Source organism: Hyaena hyaena, unplaced genomic scaffold (assembly GCF_003009895.1).
Source record: "Hyaena hyaena isolate Hyena2069 unplaced genomic scaffold, ASM300989v1 scaffold_898, whole genome shotgun sequence".
NCBI lineage: Eukaryota > Metazoa > Chordata > Mammalia > Carnivora > Hyaenidae > Hyaena > Hyaena hyaena.
In genome coordinates this window covers 764,167-782,114 of record NW_024081533.1, presented here as the reverse complement: position 1 = coordinate 782,114, position 17,948 = coordinate 764,167, and the positions used below count along the sequence as shown (strand labels likewise).

Below are 17,948 nucleotides of genomic sequence, written 5' to 3'. Positions count from 1 at the left end.
CGCGGTTCGTGGGTTCGAGCCCCGCATCGGGCTCTGTGCTGACTGCTAGCTCAGAGCCTGGAGCCTGTTTCAGTCTGTGACTCCCTCTCTCTCTTCTGACCCTCCCCTGCTCACGCTGTCTCTCTCTCTCTCTAAAAAAAAAAAACCAAAAAAACACACAACAAAATAAATAGATCAACATAGAAAAATAATTTTCAGATAGTAATAAGGGACATCAGAACAGTAATTAGAGGGTCCTGAGATGCAGAGATTTTGTGTGTGTTTGTGTATGTGTGTACGTGTGTGTTTTTGTGTGTGTGTGTACATGTAGACAGTAGAGGGAGGAGCTGGTTATTCATGGTGGTTGGGGAAGTACTCAGTGAGGGAAGGAGTCACAATAAGATATTTGAGCCACATGTCCCAGGTAGACTCAGATATCTTGACTATTTTTTAATATTTTCATTAGTTTTAGTACAGCAATGGTGCAGAAATATTTGAGTATCATGTACTGGGAGAATATGAAGGATGGAGAGGGGTCATGTGTCTGGCCTTTTATGGGTCAGGGATGGTTGTGGAATATTTAAAAATATTAGATCAGAAAGCACAAATTGTAATTTTTTACAAACCACATTACATGATTCTTTTCCATTAAAAAATTTTAATGTTTATTTTTGAGAGAGAGAGAGAGAGGGAGGGAGAGAGCAGGGGAGGGGCACAGAGAGAGGGAGACACAGAATCCAAAGCAGGCTCTAGGCTCTGAACTGTCAGCACAGAGCCCAATGTGGGGCTTGAATTCATGAACTGTGAGATCATGACCTGAGCTGAACTCTGCCACTTAACTGGCTGAGCCAACCAGACATCCCTATTCTTTTACATTTTATTCTGTTAGTGGTGTTAGTAATTTGATCACTATCTTTGAAAACATTTTATGTGACTTTTGGTTATTTGGAATCTCGTCTACTTAGCTCTGCTTAAGTAGAGCTTAGGTTACTGCATGAAGATAAGATTCCCACAATTCCCTGGGGAGACATGTTGTATTTTATTTCTTAATTTTAAAATAAAAGGGCCCCTAAGAAGATGAATGTACTGGACCCAAAGTTACATTTTGCTTTTCATTTAATTCAATAGCCAATGAAATGATAAACTAAATATACAATATCTTTATTCTGCAGAGTCTTTAGGATTTCAGCTAGTTTCTCAAAGGCTATTGCTATGGACGAGTTTGGGAAGTCCATAAAGTCAATAAAACAAGCCTTGAAAGACAAAGTGAGAAAGCAGCAAAAGACATGAAGACGGATCTTGCTAAGGAAACAGATTGTGAGGGGTGCCTGGGTGGCTCAGTCGGTTAAGCGTCCGACTTCAGCTCAGGTCATGATCTCATGGTTTGTGGGCTCAAGCCCCGCATCGGGCTTTGTGCTGACACCTAGCTCAGAGGCTGGAGCTTCTCTTCACATTCTGTGTCTCCCTCTCTCTCTGACTCTCCCCTGCTCATGCTGTCTCTATCTCTCTCTCTCAAAAATAAATAAAACATTTAAAATTAAAAAAAAAAGGAAACAGACTCTGAAACAATACAAAATAAAAAATAAATTAGAAGCAACAAGAAATTGAAAACCCAGTTCCTGACATGGAGAAGTCTTGAGGTAATCCCACAAATGGAGAGAAATTAGACAAATATTATGGTAGTTATAAAGAAAATCGATCTAGAGTATAAGGATTCACTAAGAATGGATGTGGAGTAGAGAAATCAATAAATGGAACAGTGAAAATGTTCTAAGATATACCATGGGAAATTTTTCTAAAATAAATCCTCAGACTGAAAGATTTCTTAACAATCAGAGCAGAAATATCCAGTTGTCTATGTGAATGGTCAGTTTGGCTTCTGATTTCTCTGGAGCAATATTCAGAGCTACAAGACATGGGTATGTTGTATTTTTATTTTCATTCTGTTGTTTTTAAATAAATCTGACAACCTTTGCCTTTTAATTGAAATGCTTAAATTAACTTTTTAAAGTTCTTTAAAACTTTTTATTTTCAAACACTTAGAGATTCATTAAAAAGTTGCAAAGGAAGTGCAGAGAAGTATAGAAGAATGCCCTCTATCCTTCACCGCTTCCTAGATGATTTTAATGTGATTATTGTTATGTTTTCTCTATTGCTATTTTTTTCTATTTTCCCATCTATTCTCTGTCCCCCTTTCCATCATTTTCTGGATTCTTTTGACTTAAATTTGCATTTTTATTTTTTTAATTTTAATTTGTTTTTAATTCCAGTGTAGTTAACATACAGTTTTACATTAGTTTTAGGTGTACAGTATAGTGATTCACACCTCCATACAACACCCGGTGCACAGCACATCATGGCAGGTGCACTCCTTAGTCCCCATCACCGATATCACCAATGCTCCTCTCCACCTCCCCTCTCGTAACCATCAGTTATCTATAGTTAAGAGCCTATTTCTCTCTCTCCCTTTGCTTGTTTGTTTTGTTTCTTAAATTCCATATATGAGTAAAATCATACAGAATTTGTCTTTCTCTAATTAACTTATTTCACTTAGCATTATGCTCTCTAGCTCCATCCAGGTCATACAAATGGCAAGATTTCATTCTTCTTTATGGCTGAGTAATATTCCATTGTATATATGCCACATCTTCTTTATCCACTTATCTATCGATGGACACTTTGGCTGCTTCCATAATTTGACTATTGTAAATAATACTTCACTTCACGCACTACAAAAAAGGGTGTGTGTATCCTTTTGGCTTGGCTTAGTGTTTTTGTAGTCTTTAGATACATACCCAGTAGAGTGATTGCTGGATCACCAGGTAGTTCTATTTTTAACTTTTTTGAGGAACCTCACACTGTTTCCCACAGTGGATGCACGAGTTTGCATTCCCATCAACAATGCATGAGTGTTCCTTTTTCTCTACATCCTCATCCACACTTGTATCTTGTCTTCTTGATTTCAGCTATTCCACCAGGTGTGAAGTAGTATCTCATTGTGGTTTTGATTTATCCATTTTCTATGGACATTGGAGTTATTTATACTTAGAGGTCTCTGATGAAAAGTGTTCTCTCATTGTTATACATGTTTTCTTGGTGCACATATTTTTGTTGGCTGTATACATCAGAGATGCTGACTATGCTTGTGCTTTTAGTGGATACTGTCAACCACTTTTACAGGATACTGTCAAATACATTTTATTAATTGGCTGTAGCAATTTACATGCCCACCCACAATGGATAGGAGTTCCAGTTATTCTACATTTTCACCGATATTTGATTTTGCCAGTGACTTTAAAAACATTTTTAAAAGTTTATTTATTTATTTAAGTAATCTCTACATCCAAGGTGGGACTCAAACCACAACCCAGAAATCAAGAGTTGCTCTTCTGATTGAGCCTTTCAGATGTTTTAAATATTAGCCCCTGTCAGTGTTTTAAATATTAGCCATTTTGATGTGTCTACTGGGGCTTCTCATAATAATTTTATTTTCAATTTCCCTGATGACTGGTAAGATTATCTTTCCATATACATATTGGCCTCTTTTATGAAGTATCTGTTCAAGTAGTTTGCTCCAACTTTATTCTTATTCAAGATAAATTTATGTGTATGTGCATATATATATGTGAGTGTGTGTGTATATATACACACACACTTAAAACTATCAGTGTCTATTCCTCAAAAGTCTCAAAGCTTGATTGGTATTTCACAGATACCAATAGATATATATCAATTTGGGGAGAATTTACATTTCTATAATGTTGCATCAGCTGATCCATGATCATGGTAATTTGTCTCATAGGTTGCTTTTCTTTTATTTCTCTCAATAATATTTTAAAGTTTTCTGCAGAGTCCTTCAAAATCTTTCCCATGATTTATTCCTAGGCATCTGATGTGGTTTAAAAAATTTCTTTTAATGTTTATTTATTTTTGAGAGAGAGGGACAGAGTGAAGGGGGAGGGGTAGACAGAGAAGGAGACACAGAATCTGAAGCAGGCTACAGGCTGAGTTGTCAGCACAGAGCCCAACGTGGGGCTCAAACCCATGAGCAGTGAGATCATGACCTGAGCCGAAGTCGGATGCTTAGCCAACTGAGCCACCCAGGAGCCCCATGATGTGTTTTATGTTACTATAAATTGCACCATCTTTTAAATTTCAATTTTCTCATTGCTTGGTACAGATATTTAGAAACACAATAGATTTTTGTAAATTGACCTTGTATCTAAATTCACTTATTTCTAAAAGCTTGCCTGTAGATATTTTCAGATTGCATACATGTATAATCCTGCTGTGTGAATAAGTTGAAAGTTTTATTTCTTGATTTTCAATGTCACGCTGTTGAACATAAACTGTATTTCCATCACAGTTGAGTGATGGGAATGGGCATGGGGGTGGGCCCTGCAGCTATAACATGCAGTTCTAGGCAGTCTTACTCAAACAGTATGGGAGATGGGCTATGAAAACCAGCACAGTTCAACTTCCAGATAGATCAGCACTAAACCTTTATATTCACACACCCATTAGGTCCTACCTTACCACACAATATATTTTCCAAAATACAAAGGATTCAGCCCATTATCCTGGCTATGGGAATGGATACAGAAAGAATTATCCAACTTGTCTTCCAAATCACTGATGAAAATTATTCTAGGAATTTCTGGAACATGACAGATTTAAAGGACAGGGAGCAAGAGAGCCAGTGAAACATCCAAACTTTCCCAGGGAAAAGAGGAAAATTGACAACTCAACAAACAGTCAAGTCTTTCTTTCATATAAAGACTTCATGGTCACTGCTATGATCCCTAGATGAACTGACACCCCAGGAGTTCCCAGCTTAGGACTCTTCATAGTACAGAAGCAGCCCCAGCAGCCCTGTGGACCCCTGTCTAAGATACTGGTTTAATGAAGCCATAATCCATGCACTTGATGAGACATTCCCGGGCTGTCTGAACCACTTCTGCCTTCTTCTCATCTGGCTCTTGTTTGCCCACTACAGTCAGGATCTCCAGCAGCTCACTCTCTACCAGCTTCTTGGCCAGCTCAGCATCTGCTGCCAGCAGGTTGTAGGCAATGACCAGGCCCCGATGTTGGATTGACAGCCGATCGTGCAGGCAAAGCCTCTGGAGGATCTCCAACCACTGAGTTGTCTGGAAGGGAATTGTGGATAGAGAAGGATTGGAGAAATCAGTGGATGGACAGAGATTGGATATTTGGGATAAGATAAACAGAAGGCACTGGTAAGGCCTAGATTTGGGCTCTGAAAGGACAAGCACATATCTGGTTATCTGTATGGGACTCAGCTTATGCCTACCTGAACCCCCTGGAACTAGCTGGGTGATGCCCATCTCCCTACCAGGTTCAGGACAAGAATCAGAAAATTAGAAGGAACTTGACATAGTCCAATCCATTTCATTTTACAAGTGGAGGAGCTGAGGTCTAGGGAGAGGAAGTAACTTAGCTATGGTCACACATCTGGAAATAGTAGAGAATAAACATCCACCCATCCATTTATTTTTTTAAGCATCTGGAGAAGCAAAGAGACAGGCCCACTGCATGCCTAATTAGAATGGGAATGGAGAGTGTTCCGAAAATTCTAGCCTTGAGTACATGGGCAATACCTGCTTCTTGCCAACCCAGGTGCCCTGAGAGATATGAATTCCAGGCACGCCCTTGGCTTGCACTCTACCAGACTCTCCTCCATCCCTCCTCCATCTCTCTCTTCCATTCCCGATTATGAAGCAACCCAACAACTGTGCATGGGAAAGACAGGACTCCAGACCATTCTGATCACCCCAGGAGATAGAGTTGGAGCTAAGAATAGAACCGGGAGGCTTGAGTTTTACAGCATTCAACAGACATACACGAGCAGCAGAATAGAATACTTATTGGTATGGGTTTTGGAGTCTGACCACTGTTCATGTCCCAGATTAACCACTTAACCAAATATAACCTTAGATAAGTTTTGAACCTCTCCAAGTCTCAAGAGCCATTCTGTCATCTAGTATACCTACTTCTTCACATTGTTATGATGCAGTGATATGGTGCATGGAAAGGGCTTGGTGCATGGTGGTTGGAGCATAATAAGAGCTCAATAAGGAGGATTTCCCCTTTGCTTCCACATATACCTACTACCTGACCCTCCATTTGTCAATGGGGACAGCTTCCCACAGGCACCACTCTCAGATGGAGGGATAGGCACAGAGGAAAAGAAAAGACTAATTATTGGCTTTTCAGCTTCTAAACAGACTTTTGTAAACTCTGCACCAAGTCTCCTACCACAAGATAAGGAAATGAAAATTCAGCTAGCTGTGGTAGAGTTCAAGGGAAGGGTGAATGCTGATGAATAACTGATAACAGGTCCAGTGCCACTGCTCCCTGGGCACAGAAATGTAGCCAAGATTTCAGAGCCCCTCAGGAAGAAGGAAGAAGTGGCCAGGAGAGGGTCAGCAATCTTGAAGGATTCCAATCCCTTCCCAACTACCTGGTGGTTTGACCTTGAGCGAGTTACTTTTCTGCATTCAGTGTTCCTCACCAATCAATGGGGATAATAATAACCATAGCCACCACACAGGGCTGTTGGAAGGATGGATGAACTTAATCAATGTAAACATTTAGAGGAGTGTCTGCATCATGGTAAGCAGGAGAGTCACAAAGCGCCCTGTGGGAGCTTGTTGACAGAAGTTGTGTTACTAGTGAAGCTAGTTATTTCAGCAGTGGCCACCTGGGGCAGTGGTTTCAAAGAGTGGTCTTCAGGCCAGAAGTACCCCACCTATCATCTACTGATTTGGAATATCTAGGGACAGTGTTTTATTTTTTAATGTTTATTTATTTTTGAGAGAGAGAGAGAGAGAGAGAGAGAGAGAGAGAGAGAGAGAGAGAGATGGAGTGTGAGCTCTGAGAAAGCTCAGAGTAAGACAGAGGGAGACACAGAATCTGAAGCAGGCTCCAGGCTCTGAGCTGTCAGCACAGAGCCCAATGTGGGGCTTGAACTCACAAAGTGTGAGATCATGACCTGAGACAAAGTTGGACATTCAACTGAATGAGCTACCCAGGGCACCCCATCTAGGGAGAGTGTTTTAACCAGCCCTCCAGTTAACTCACACACCTCTCAGTTCTGAGAAATGCCTTACAGGGAAATGCTAAAGCCCAAGGACCAACCAGGATGAGCTCTATCCAGGAAAGAGACCCTTCCCTGGTGCCAGGCAGCCTTAGCACCTGTGGAACATGGACACGCACACACTCGCGCGAGCGCGCGCACACACACACACACACACACACACATAAACTGACTGTCTAAAAGAGACTTGAGTACATTTGAACTGAGATGTTTACAGTTTTTGCCTTCAGTGGAGATGATACCTACAAACTAGGTTCTGTTTGGTGGGATAAAGACATTTGCACCTCCCATGGCCATGTTTGCGACTGTACATATACCACTTTGCTGAGATGGCCACAGTCACACCAAAGGATCTGATCACTGCGTTCACGTGAGAGAATGTGCTCTTTGCTAAGCCACGAGCTCCCTGTGGCACCCCTACCACGTCCATGCTCCTCTTAGGGAGCTCAGGAGCTCCCCAGCAGTAGTTAGTGTTGTGGTCATCTGCAATCATTCTGAAATAATGAGCTGTAAGCACCACCAAAGGTAGTGGGTGAAGGTACGGTGGGAGGGACCTGACTTAGTGCATCTGGGAGTCCCAGCAATGGATGTAGGGGGCCAGACGGTGTAGATGTCCCTTCTTCGGTGGTAGGAACAGGTACCCAGGGGCCTGGGAAGTGTTACCACAGAGGCTGGCCGCCCCACAGGGGACCACACAAGGCAGTCCCCTTCCCACCCCCAGGGCCCACTCTCACCACTTGGGTCATCTTGAGGCACAGTTTCTTATGTGCTGCTGTCAGCATGGCCAGTGCCCCTGAGGCTGCGTTCTGCACCTTCTCATCATCCTCCCCACAGAGCAGCACCACCAGCTTCAGCCGGTCATTCCCATCAGCCAGGAACCTCTCCTGTACCTATGGGAGGCAGGTACAGAGCTCAGAGGAAAAACGCCCCCGCCTGCCAGCTTGGAGAGGGAAAAAGTAATTGGAAGCCATGGTCTCTGACCTAAGATTCTTTGGAGCTTTCCTTTGAGCAGCTCACCCATGCCACCTCCCCCAGGACGTCTTCTCTGATTAACTGGAGAAAGGGGCTATAAACTCCTCCAGCTAAAAGGCTAAAAAGACTAAGGGATTTCCCAATAGAGTGTGTGCCATCATCTCTGTTTGCACTTGGCTATCCTCATCAGGGGAAAGGGCACAGGCTCCTGAATGGCAAGTGTTGCCCAAAGAGTCATGTTTTACTTCCCTTTGGGGAAGCCTGGAATGTTTCTCCCACAACAGATGGGCCTTCGGGGTCTGCCATAAAATGGCTTTGCAGTCCCAGAAGGTACAGGGGCTTAACAAGAGCAGGAGACAGAGCAAGAGCTGCTGTACCATTCAATGGGTGAAGGATAAGCTTCCTAAGGGCCCTAAAGCCAGAAGAGCCTCCTGGGGCCCAGGGCCCTGACATGTGTCAGAGCTCACTGGCCCCCCACCTTCTGCTCCACAGTGAAATCTAGTTGGTCAAATTTAAGGGCACTTTGTTGGGTCAGGTTTCCTAGAAGTGGAGCTCTGAATGGGGTCTAAGATCAGTCACAGCTGCCCAGGTTATAAGGTTATAACCCTCCACCTGCATCTCCCTGAAGCTGGGGCAGAGGTTCTCAGAGGCGAGAGTATGGCAGAGATGGTCACTGCAGTCTTCTCTCATGGTGCACAGCAGTGATTGGAAAGCAGATATATTTCCCACCTCTGACCTGCAGAAGTGGCCATAAGCCAGTGCTCATCATGGAACATGAGAGGTAGTGATATGTGTCACTTGGGGCCACCATGGTGGAGTACCATAGGTGCCTTTCCCCTGGTCTCTCTCCCCGTTCAAATAGAGACCACTCCCAGAGTGGCAGAGAAGGAGACAGTTCTTTTTCAGTTGGGGTCTAGTTCCTGATGGTTGAAGAAGCCTGGATCCCAAGTCATTGCTTGGAAGCAAGCCAGCAGATCCAGATGTGAGCAAGAAATGAAGTGAGTGAGAAATGAATTTCTCTACTGGTAGGACCAATGTATATTTTGATTTTGGGGTGTCATAGCAGCTGATGTTCCCAGGGGAAGCTTACTTCTTCTCCTCCACTCTCCTTCCCCCCATTTTCTTTGGATACACTCTTTTCTCCCACATGGCTGCCAGCCCTCCAGGCCAACCTTAGGCCAGCTCCCTGGTGCATCTAGTTTAGCTTCTTTTTAAATTTATTTTTTACTTCAATAGGCCTTTGTGGTTTGGGGTTTTCCTAGTATACCAGTGGGAAGATCCAAGACCTGAGTTAAGAATCAAGAGAAAGCAGAGGGGTCTCACACTTGGCCTGGCCCTCATGAAGGGCCTCAGATTTGGGCCCTACTATTACCTCTGATAGGTTATACCTACAGGCATAGCCATACTCTGGCAGGATGGGAAGAAGACATTCACTTACCATATGGTTATAATTTATCTCATTACTGGACCATGAAGCCATTGGCATGTTCTGAATTCATTTTGTTTTTATAAATCTTGTAATTACTCTGTGAAGAACACAGTTATAGTGCATTGCAGTTTCCACAGAAACAACAATAGCTCATTAAATTGTTAACATTTAAAATATTCTAAAGTTGTTTGTATAACTGTGTTAGATTTTCCTCATTTTTTAAAAATATATGTGGAGCTTCGATAAATGTAAGCAGTCTAGCCTCTTTTGATCTCTAAGAGGTCCTGGTCTTATATTCTTCTCTGTTATGAGATTATTCTGATATAAATGACTTAGGGAAATGGTACCTTCCACCTTGGCTGGCCCAAGTTGTGGGGTCAAAGCCCTGGCTAGGAATAATACTAATTTGTTTTTCTTTGCTCCCTTGGTGCATATATTCCTCTCAGAGTCCCTACAGGGAAGGGTGCTGCAATCTTGGAGAGATCCAGGGGCTCCTGGGTTCTCATGCCCCATCCCCATACCGAACCCAGCTCACCTCCTTGTTCAACACCATGTTGCACATGCATTCAGTGGCTGCCTGCCTCAGCTGGTCATGATTCTCAAACATGTAATTCTCAATGTCTGGCAAGGCCTTCTCCTTAAAGATCTTCTGCCTAGGATTTGAGAGGTGGAGGAAAGGAGGCCACTGAGTCCTCTGTAGTAAGCATTTGGAGTTTTTGGCCATCCAAGGGCCGTTCCCCCTGCTGGTGGTTCCCTCCCACATCCTCAGCAGAGTTTGGATGACATCAAGCCCACCCTCAGCTCCAGGAGAGGCACCAAAGGCCATAAACTAAATGATAGTATAACATCCAGGCCATAGCAATGGGGTCTGGGGTGAACATGTCACCAGGTTGGAGATTCTTCTGTATTATTGCTGCAGAAGAGAGATTCTTTGTCACTCTCTCTCTCCTGTTGGCTGTGAAGCCAAGAAGATGTGAGGTCTGGAGCAACCCTTGTGATCATGGTTGAGGGGAAGAGTCCCTTTGACAATTACGACAACACAGGCAGAAGTGGACAGAAGTAGGAACGTGGGAAGTAGTAGGGAAAGCAAAGAAAAGAAAGTAGGGAGGGGGGAAGCTTTGTAACCCCTGCATCAAGCTGCACCTGCCTCTGGTCACCCCAGACTTTTCATTTACATGAGTCATTAAATTCCTTCTATGCTTAAACCGCTCTGAGTGGAGTTTTCTGCCACTTGCAACCAACTGAAAGAATCTCAACCCAATATTCTCCACCATCCCTTGGCTCCCAAGAAGGAATCTGCTTTATCCCCATCAATCCACCTGGATATATTTTTTTTACTATTTCCATAAGAAAGAAATAATATACTTTGCCTTCCTACATGCACTGTGTGCTAATTCAAAACCCTCCCATTGTGGTTTCTACCCATTGCCTTCAATCTTGTCCTCAGAGGAAAGCACACAGGGTGTGTACAGAAAATTCCCACCAAACCCTGCACGAGGCACATCTCCCCCCCTGCTCCCTCCCCACCCCACTCACCGGAGTTTGTCACTCCGCCCAGACAGATTGGTGAGGCCCAGGAGAGCCTCGTAGTTCTGGAGCCCATCCCTCTGTGTGTCCAGGAGACTCACGAGGGGCCGCACCACCTCATACACCTGTGTGGAGGAGACAAGGAGTGAGTACCCCAGACCCAAACATCAATAGATTTGGAATTTCCAAATTCCTTGCCCACCCACTGTCTGACTCAGCCTTCACAATGACCTTGAGAGGAAAGATTATTTCCCTTACTTTGCAGATGAGATAAGAGAGCTTCCAAGAGGACAGTCCTGTTAGTCCAAGGCAGAGCCAGCCACCTCCAACGCATTGTCCTCTCTGTGATGGCACCATGCCCCTCCCAGGCCCGGGGCAGGGTGATGAGGGGAAATCCCCAAGGAGCAAAGGAGACTCCTCCCATTGCCCCATCCCACCCTCCCACCTCATATCCCTGGCACGGCACCCACCCGCTCCCCTGGGAAGGCGATGTCTGGATTGGACACGGCAGCGATCTTTGCCAGGGCGTGGGCTGCCTTCACCTTGCCCACATCTGTGCCCTCCAAAGCCAGGGGAAGCAGCGCCTGCAAGAGAGGGCACCATCACTCCTTGGTCACAGAGATCCAGAGGCCTCTCTCCCCATCCTCCCCCTCTAGCTGCTGTCTGCCTATTCCATTAGAAGTTCAGGAAGACTAAGGCTGCCTGGGTGGCTCAGTCAGTTAAGTGTCTGACTCTTGATCTCGGCTCAGGTCATGATCTCATGAAGCCACACTGACAGCGTGGATTCTGCTTGGGATTCTCTCTCTCTCTCTCTCTCTCTCTGCTTCTCTTTCTCTCTCTTTCTCTCTCTCTCAAAATAAACTTAAAACAAAAGAAGTTCAGGAAGACTCTACAATATAAGCGAAACCCTTGAGCATCACAGAAAATGATTAAATACGTAACCATGGATTTGCTCTCCCTGCCTCCCAGCACATTTTGATGTCTTTGCCCACATTCTCCATCCACATTATTTGTTTTTGGAAAAATAAATAAATCAACATGCTGACTTTTTACTTCTGGACTAAGTCAAGCCTAATCATAACAGCAGCAACTTATTGAGCATCTACTATAAGCCAATATTTTAAGTTTATATTCTACAATCCTTTAAGTGTATTATTCTATAATCCTGACATTATACAGAGTGAATGTGTGATCCCCTCCCATTTTACAGATGAGGAAACTGTGGCTCAGGGAGATTGAGTCATTTGCCCAAGGTTATACAGCTAAAAAGGGGACTAGCAAGGACTCAAAGACAAGTCTTCTACAACAACATCCATGGTCTGTGTATCTGTACATTGCTTCCTTCCCATAGCAAGGATGGTGAACGGGATTCCACAGTAAATCCCATGACACACCATAAAATCAGGAAGAAGTGGTTTGGGACCATACGCACGGACAGGATGGATACTTGAATGACAGTGTTCCAGGAGGTTGGGTTGGGGCATGCATATTTTATTTTTGGACCAGGTAAAGAGCACACACACACTCACGCGCACACGCATGCACGCACACACATACACACACAGTGCTCCTCCCAAGTGGATCACCTTCTAGGATGGCAAGAACCTTATGCCACCAATTACCTTGCCACCACCTTGAGCCACAATGGTTCCTCGGTCTTTTGCGTTATCACACAGTGCCAGGAATACCCTGCAGGGCAAGAATAAAGGACACATCATGTGCACCCTTCCCAGGCATCAGCAGGCCAGCCAGCTAGACCCTGGAAAGTGCTGCACCTGCCCCAGCATTAGCCAGCTTGGTAAGATACTGCCATGGATGCAAGGAGCTGGGGAGAGTGAAGCCAACTGAGGCAGCAAAGAGCCACCCTATCCCCATTTGGGGAGACAACAGATGGCTCCTTGCTGCCCATCAACCAGGAGAAATTCTTCAGTGTGGATGTAGCCCAGGACCTCCGTGGTCTGGCCCTCATCCCCCTGTCTGGTCCTATTAGCATAGCTCCCTCCTGTGCTCTCCATGCTACAGGGGAATCCCATCTCACTGACTCCTCCCTCCATCCCCTCTGCCTGGAATTCTTCCTCCCTGGAATTTGGGTGCGTCTTTTTCTCACCTCGTGGTTCACTGAGTTACCACATCCTCCAGGAGGCCTATCCTGGCTGCTCTCCCACCTACCCTCCAGTTGCCTGGTGGGTACCACTGCTTGTGCTCCAACCAACCCTCTGTATTTGCCCCATCATGGCACCCGATGCATTGTATTGTACCTGTGAGCCTCCCCATCACGCTGTGCAGCAACTGTTCATCTTTGGAATAGCAGGTCTCACATGGGGCCTGGGAGCCAGCTAACCAGGATGGACAGTGGCCTCTTTTCTCCTGATGCAAACTTCCACCTGTGATGACCTGCCCTGCCATGTCACTCTTCAATGTTGATCTCCTTCATTTCTTTTCCAGACCTCCCAATGGCTCATTCCCTCACCGATGCCCCTGCCATCTCTATCTCCCTGCCCAGCCTCTAGCCCCAGTCCCCTCATACTCCAGCCCTGGCCCGCTGCAGCCCCACCTGGCCAGCAGCTCTTTGGTCTGGTCGGTGAGGATGGCACTGTCTGCTTTCACCATGCAGGCCAGCGCGGAGGTGACACCAGCCTTCAAAAGCCGCTTCACACGCATGTCTATAAAGTCCTTCTTGTCCTGGGGAGATGAAAGGGTAGCAATGGGGAAAGAGCCAGGCCAATCAGTATTGGAACTAAAGGTGGTGCATTTCTGACTGCTAATAGCATGCTGAATAATGACCTCCAAAGACTCCTAATTCCCAGAACCTGCGAATATCACCTTACATGGCAAAAAGGACTCTGCAGATGTGATTAAATCAGGGATTTTGAGACAGAGAGTTAATCCTGGTTTATCTGGGTAGGCACAACATTATCATGAGGGTCTCAATAAGAGGGAGGCAAGGAAGGGGCACCTTGTGGCTCAGTTGGTTAAGCATCCAACTTCACTCAGTTCATAATCTCACAGTCTGTGGGTTCTAGCCCTGCATCAGGCTCTGTGCTGACAGATCAGGGCCTGGATCCTGCTTCAGATTCTGTGTCTTCCACTTTCTCTGCCTCTCCCCATTCACATTCTTTCTCTCTCTGTCTTCTCTCTCTCTCTCTCTCTCTCACTCTGTCTCTCTCAAAAAATAAATAAACACTAAAAATTTTTAATAAAATAATGTTTTAAAATAAAAGAGGGAGGCAGGAGAATCAGTTAATAGCAGATGATTTGACAACAGAAGCAGAAGGTTAGAATGATTTAAAGTCACTCGCCAAGGAAGGTTGTGGTTTTTAGAAGGTTAGAGAGACAAAAAAATAGATTATCTTCTAAGAGGCTCCAGAAGGAATCAGCACCCCCCCCAACACCTTGACTTTGGCCCAATGGGACTGATCTTAGATTTCTGACCTGGAAGTAGGTCAGAACTGGAAGATTTAGAACTGAAAGATAATACATTTGTGTCATTTTAAGCCATTATGTTTGTGGCAATTTGTTAACAGCAGCAATTAGAATCTCATACACTCTTCCAGATTTCCTTTGCCCAAACAACAGCCAAGGGGGTGTACAGCATGTTCTCCTCTTCCTTGCTCCCCTACTCCCAATACAGAGCCTGAGCAGCTGGTGTGGCAAGAAAATCATCCCAAAGAGTCTTCATTCACAGAAGTGAAATAAAAGATATTGTCCAAAACACTAGATGACCCATATATTACTTTTTTTTTTTTTTTTCAAAAGGTTGGTTTTCTGTTGGAGTGGGGAACAGGTAGGGGGACAGGCAGGAGAGGAGATCAGGAACAGATGAGGTTGACATAACAATGGATTGGGTTGTCCTGGAAATCCAAAGTTAGCCCCTGGGTTGAATACTCTATACAGATAATCCTTGAAGTGGCTGATACTTGTGGGCAATTTCTAGAAGGCACATTTTAACTTTAGAGCAGAGGAACATGCTATACACCCTTGCCTGCATGAAACACTACATATCTTTAAACATTGATTCAGGGCCGCCTGGTGGCTCAGTCAGCTGAGCATCTGACTCTTGATTTCAGCTCAGGTCATGATCCCAGGGTCATGGGATTGAGCCCTGCATTGGCTCAGTGCTGAGAATGGAGCCTGCTTAAGATTCTCTCTCTTTCCCTCTGCCCTTTCCCCCCCCCCACACATATTCTCTCTCTAAAATAAATTTAAAAAATGATTCAGAGAATGATATAGCAGGTAGTGGAGATTAAGGCATGCACTTGTCATGATGAGCACCAGGTGTTGTATGGAAGTGTTGAATATTGTATACCTGAAACTAATATTACACTGCAGGTTAAGTAACTGGAATTTAAATATAAATTAGGGGTGCCTGAGAGGCTTAGTCAGTTAAGTATCTGACTCTTGGTTTTGGCTCAGGTCATGATCTTGTGATTTGTGAGTTTGAACCCTGCATCAGGCTGTGTGCTGACAGTGTGGAGCCTACTTGGGATTCTCTCTCTCCCTCTGTCTCTACACCTTTTGCTCGTGCTCTCTCTCTCTCAAAATAAATAAATAAAAGTTAAAAAAAAACTTGCCTTAAAAAATAAATAATAAGGTATAAGCTTTAAAAAAGAAACTGACATAGAAATATGGAAAACACCTATTTTCCCAAAATAGGGCACCAAATGATAACTACGTTCTGATTATAAGTATAAAAAAAAAGGTGCACCGGAAAACACAGCCTCTGGTAGGTAATATAATGTACCAAAATGCCGATATTGGTCAGGGGAGATGATGTCATTGTGAGTGGTAATTTTCTTTTCTCTTCTGTCCACTTTTTTGTTTGTTTTGCATTATGGTTATATTACTTTGACCGTTTACAAAAATCTAAATCTTTTACTGGCTGGAAATACCTATACGTTCATATTCAAACCACATACAAAGCATACACTTGAGTGCAGAGAATCACTGGGGAGGGCCCCAAGGAAATTTGTGATATCTGGGATACTGCTGACTGGCCTTTCTTCCCGTCTCATTATTTTTACTTAACACCCAGATCCCCAAATCCAGATATACCAGGAAACAAGATTTCTGTAACTGTTGGAAACATGAAATACACTGTCTGATGTTCATGAAACCAACAACAGAAATTGCAAAACGTTCATCATGGCTCCATTTGACTGGAGCTTCACTCCCCACTCCCCACAGAACATTAAAACTAAGGGGGGAACGAGCGCCACCTAGTGGGAGAAATTTACCATGATCGTCTTCAATTTATCTGTCCTGTGCCAGATCCTCCCAAGCACACACACACAGCACCCAGACATCGCTGTCGTTCTGTTCCACTTCTCTGACGGCTGGGTGGCACAGACTCTCCAGCGTCACCCCTATCCTCACCTTAGGGTGCTCCTCAGGCACGTGCTGCTTGGAGAACTTGGCGAGCTGCACCAGCTCGGGGATGACCTCCTTGACATCATAGCTGTTGGTGCAGTTCACCAGGGTGGTGGCCACTGAGTACAGGATGGTCTTGTCTGCAGTCTGGAGTTATGGGGTGGGAGAAAGGAGGGGAAAGGCAGAAAGGAAACTTTAGAACAAATCTCTGCTTCCAAGACGGGTCCCTGGCCTGGCTGGTGAGTGGGTTTGGAAGGAGTATGGCTGGTGCTGCCCAGCTTGGAGCTGAGCAGGGGGCACAGAAGGAGGAGGAACCAGCTCTACTCATGCAGGGTGGGCAGAAATTTCTCCTGCACCCACAATGGCACCCTGAGAGCACAAATGGGCACCCTCTGGGTGCTCTGTGCCTCTTTCAAAAGCCCAGCCCAATATGCTTTGCCATGGTTTGGGGTGGGCACTGGACTCCTCTGGTCTGGCTCTGGTAGTAACTTCCTTCTCCCTTTGGTGGTGGAAAAGAAGCAGAGATTGATCCAGCGCTGGAAAGGAGGGAGGGGTCTGGAAAGGGCTAGGCATAGGTTCTTAGTCCCTCAGGGCCTCACTTCCTGAGGATCCCAGAAAAAATACCATCCTCTTATTCATCTCCCCACTGCCTGGCAGCCATGAAGAATCATGAGCCCATTTTACGGTTAGGTAAGATGAGGGCCAGAGGGAAATAACCAGTCTGGTTTACACGGGCAGTAGGGGCAGGACCAGAATGAAGCCACAGAAGTCCAATTTCCCAGGCTCAGCAGAGGATCCTGTGAGCCTGAATCTGGTAGACCTTTCCTGAAGCCACGCTTGCCTTGGCCAGCTCAAACATGGCCTGCAGGGCAGGGATGTCCTGGACAAAGTCGTCTTTCACGTCAGCATCCAGTGTGAGGTAGGCTAGGCCCTCTACTGCCCATCGCCGGGTCCGGGTATCTATGGACGCGTTGCACAACCACCTGGAAATTTGGGAGGAAGAGTGCTGGGGAAGATCTCCAGGGCTCGGTCAAGAGAGTGGAGGAATTTCAGGGTAGTGGGTGAGAAGCCTTTCACAATGTGCCCCCGCTAGAACCCACCCCAGAGAGGAGAAGGCGGGCCCAGGGAAATAGAACCCCCTTACTTGCGACACTGTTTGGCCAGCTTCTCTGTTGACCCTTCAGCAAACTGCCTGAGACCATAGTCTGTACCACCTGCAGAGCCAAGCTTACAGAGTCCCTGGAGAGGAAGACAGATGCTGGTAGAATCAGAGAAACTTAGGGACAAGGCCTTGCTCAAACAGGTCCCTTTGCCTTTTTTTTTTCTTTGCCTGGATAAACCTCTGTGCATACCACAAATCTCAGTTCAAAGGTCACCTCTTCCAAGATGCCTTCTCTGAGGTTTCCAGGATAGGGCAGATATTCCCAAAAGCTGGAGTTTTTTACCCTGCTCCTTTCCATCACCGCTTTGACCCCACAGATGCTTTGTGTCTGCTGTCTTGCAAAATAAGCACAAGACAATACTAATCTTATCTGAAACTGCAATGGTGAAAGATAT

At 45.1% G+C, this 17,948-nt stretch overlaps 1 protein-coding gene across 3 annotated transcripts in view; it reads right to left on the bottom strand.

Moving 5' to 3' along the window:
- Nucleotides 1-4,662: 4,662 nt before the first annotated feature.
- UNC45B (unc-45 myosin chaperone B) overlaps nt 4,663-17,948 on the bottom strand; it is a 29,165-nt gene continuing 15,879 nt past the window's right edge. The window contains exons 10-19 of one of the 3 annotated variants that reach the window (XM_039220624.1): nt 17,536-17,630; nt 17,227-17,374; nt 16,398-16,538; nt 13,579-13,706; nt 12,647-12,713; nt 11,495-11,608; nt 11,034-11,149; nt 10,033-10,150; nt 7,831-7,986; nt 4,663-5,126 (exon numbers count right to left, since the gene is read on the bottom strand). In XM_039220624.1, coding sequence (XP_039076555.1) covers nt 4,866-5,126; nt 7,831-7,986; nt 10,033-10,150; nt 11,034-11,149; nt 11,495-11,608; nt 12,647-12,713; nt 13,579-13,706; nt 16,398-16,538; nt 17,227-17,374; nt 17,536-17,630 — 1,344 coding nt within the window. In that variant the 3' untranslated portion in view covers nt 4,663-4,865. The remainder of the gene's footprint in view (nt 5,127-7,830; nt 7,987-10,032; nt 10,151-11,033; nt 11,150-11,494; nt 11,609-12,646; nt 12,714-13,578; nt 13,707-16,397; nt 16,539-17,226; nt 17,375-17,535; nt 17,631-17,948) is intronic. The other 2 variants (XM_039220625.1, XM_039220626.1) reach the window with 2 other exon arrangements.